At 47.2% G+C, this 1,611-nt stretch overlaps 1 protein-coding gene across 1 annotated transcript in view; it reads left to right on the top strand.

Moving 5' to 3' along the window:
- LOC125487230 (zona pellucida sperm-binding protein 3-like) overlaps window positions 1-1,611 on the top strand; it is a 3,911-nt gene that overhangs the window by 473 nt on the left and 1,827 nt on the right. Inside the window, exons 2-5 of the mRNA XM_048617848.1 lie at window positions 52-126; window positions 1,039-1,154; window positions 1,238-1,341; window positions 1,432-1,609. Coding sequence (XP_048473805.1) covers window positions 52-126; window positions 1,039-1,154; window positions 1,238-1,341; window positions 1,432-1,609 — 473 coding nt within the window. The remainder of the gene's footprint in view (window positions 1-51; window positions 127-1,038; window positions 1,155-1,237; window positions 1,342-1,431; window positions 1,610-1,611) is intronic.

Below are 1,611 nucleotides of genomic sequence, written 5' to 3' on the forward strand. Positions count from 1 at the left end.
AGGCACCTGATTAAAGCTGCTGACCTGACCCTGGGGACAGCAGGTTGTTAGCTGACCAGGATCTACCCTGAGAACCACACTGTCCTCTTTGACTATGGGCTGTATGAGTGTGGCAGCAGATTGCAGGTAATGAGTCCTCCATACTTGCTAGAAGCTTGGGCTGTGGACTGTTCCTCACTGTCACCCTGGCTCTGATGCTGTTGTAATGGGGTGGGATGTTGTTGGTGTCTTCTGCTTTTTCAAACTTGGGTTCTATCTTGTCTGGATTAGACTGTGTCCTAATCTTGTGCTGTTAACCTTTCAGTCTGGAACTTGTCTCCAGTTCCCCTGAGCTTCTGGATAAGCTTACAGTATTTTTTTGGCTCTCATTTTCACCCATTTTTTTTTTGACTTTGCCCAATTCTCACCCACAGTGGGGTGACTGTTCTAAACAAATTGCTCTTGAGGAGCTCCACACGTCCCCTTTACTTTGCCACTGGAATAACTGGGCTCCTTGGATAACTGTTCTGTTTCCATATTAGTTTACCTATCCTTACTCTGATTGCTCTGACTAATTTTGAGTCTCCTTGCTGTTGATCGATTCAGGTCGTGTACTCCCAATATGCCCTGAGAAATGTTGTTGGTTTGCTGTTGAATGAGGACCCAGAAAGATGGCTGCAATCCCCCTCCTTTTGGGAGAAATGGGGACCATGTTTCAAGTATCTCCACATTCCTGTTCCCTCAGAATATATGGAGTTTTTCCAAAGAAACACATGCATCTGTTTCACCAACAATGCATTCCCATCCAATTTGGATGTCCTTTATCTGATCATTCCTGACCTGTGGCATGATGAATACCTTGTTAAATTGATCCAAAATGATTAACCTGTGACCTATTGCCCCTCATGCTGGGTCTCAGTTTCTGGGAGGAAACAGCATCTTGACATGGAGCCTGTCCAGCTCCCAAGGGAGTTGTTGGAATTGGTTTAGTCATTGGCAATGATGTGTAAACGTACTATTTCAGATCAGTTCCTCATTCCTTAACCTGGTGTCTTCCAGATGACTGGAGATTTCCTGATCTACACCACCCACCTGACCCACATCCCAAACTATCCTGGATCTGTCATTGTGAGAACCAATGGAGCTGTCATTCCCATTGTGTGTCGTTATTTGAGGTGAGAGTCTTTGCTCTGTTATCAACATTATCTACAGCTGTTGTCTGACACTGTCCTAAAATGGCTGCCCTGTCGCTCCCCAGGAAGGGCAATGTGAGCAGTAACCCCATCAAGCCCACCTGGATCCCATTCAGCTCCACCAGGTCTGGAGAAGGGCATCTGTCATTCTCCCTGCGTCTAATGAATGGTATGTGATGGGTGGCTGGGGAGGGATCTCGTGGTGTCACTCACTGGGAGTTGCACCCACTGTCTCCAACCCTTGTTCTCTGTACTTCAGGTGACTGGCTGACAGAGCGCACTTCCACTGTCTACTCCCTGGGAGACCTCATTCACATTGAGGCGTCTGTTTCAATGGACAACCACGTGCCCCTGAAGCTGTACATTGACTGCTGTGTAGCTACACTGAGCCAAGACAAGGACTCCAGCCCCAGATACAGCATCATTGACTACAATGGGT

This window comes from Rhincodon typus, chromosome 38 (assembly GCF_021869965.1).
Source record: "Rhincodon typus isolate 14 chromosome 38, sRhiTyp1.1, whole genome shotgun sequence".
NCBI classification, from domain to species: domain Eukaryota; kingdom Metazoa; phylum Chordata; class Chondrichthyes; order Orectolobiformes; family Rhincodontidae; genus Rhincodon; species Rhincodon typus.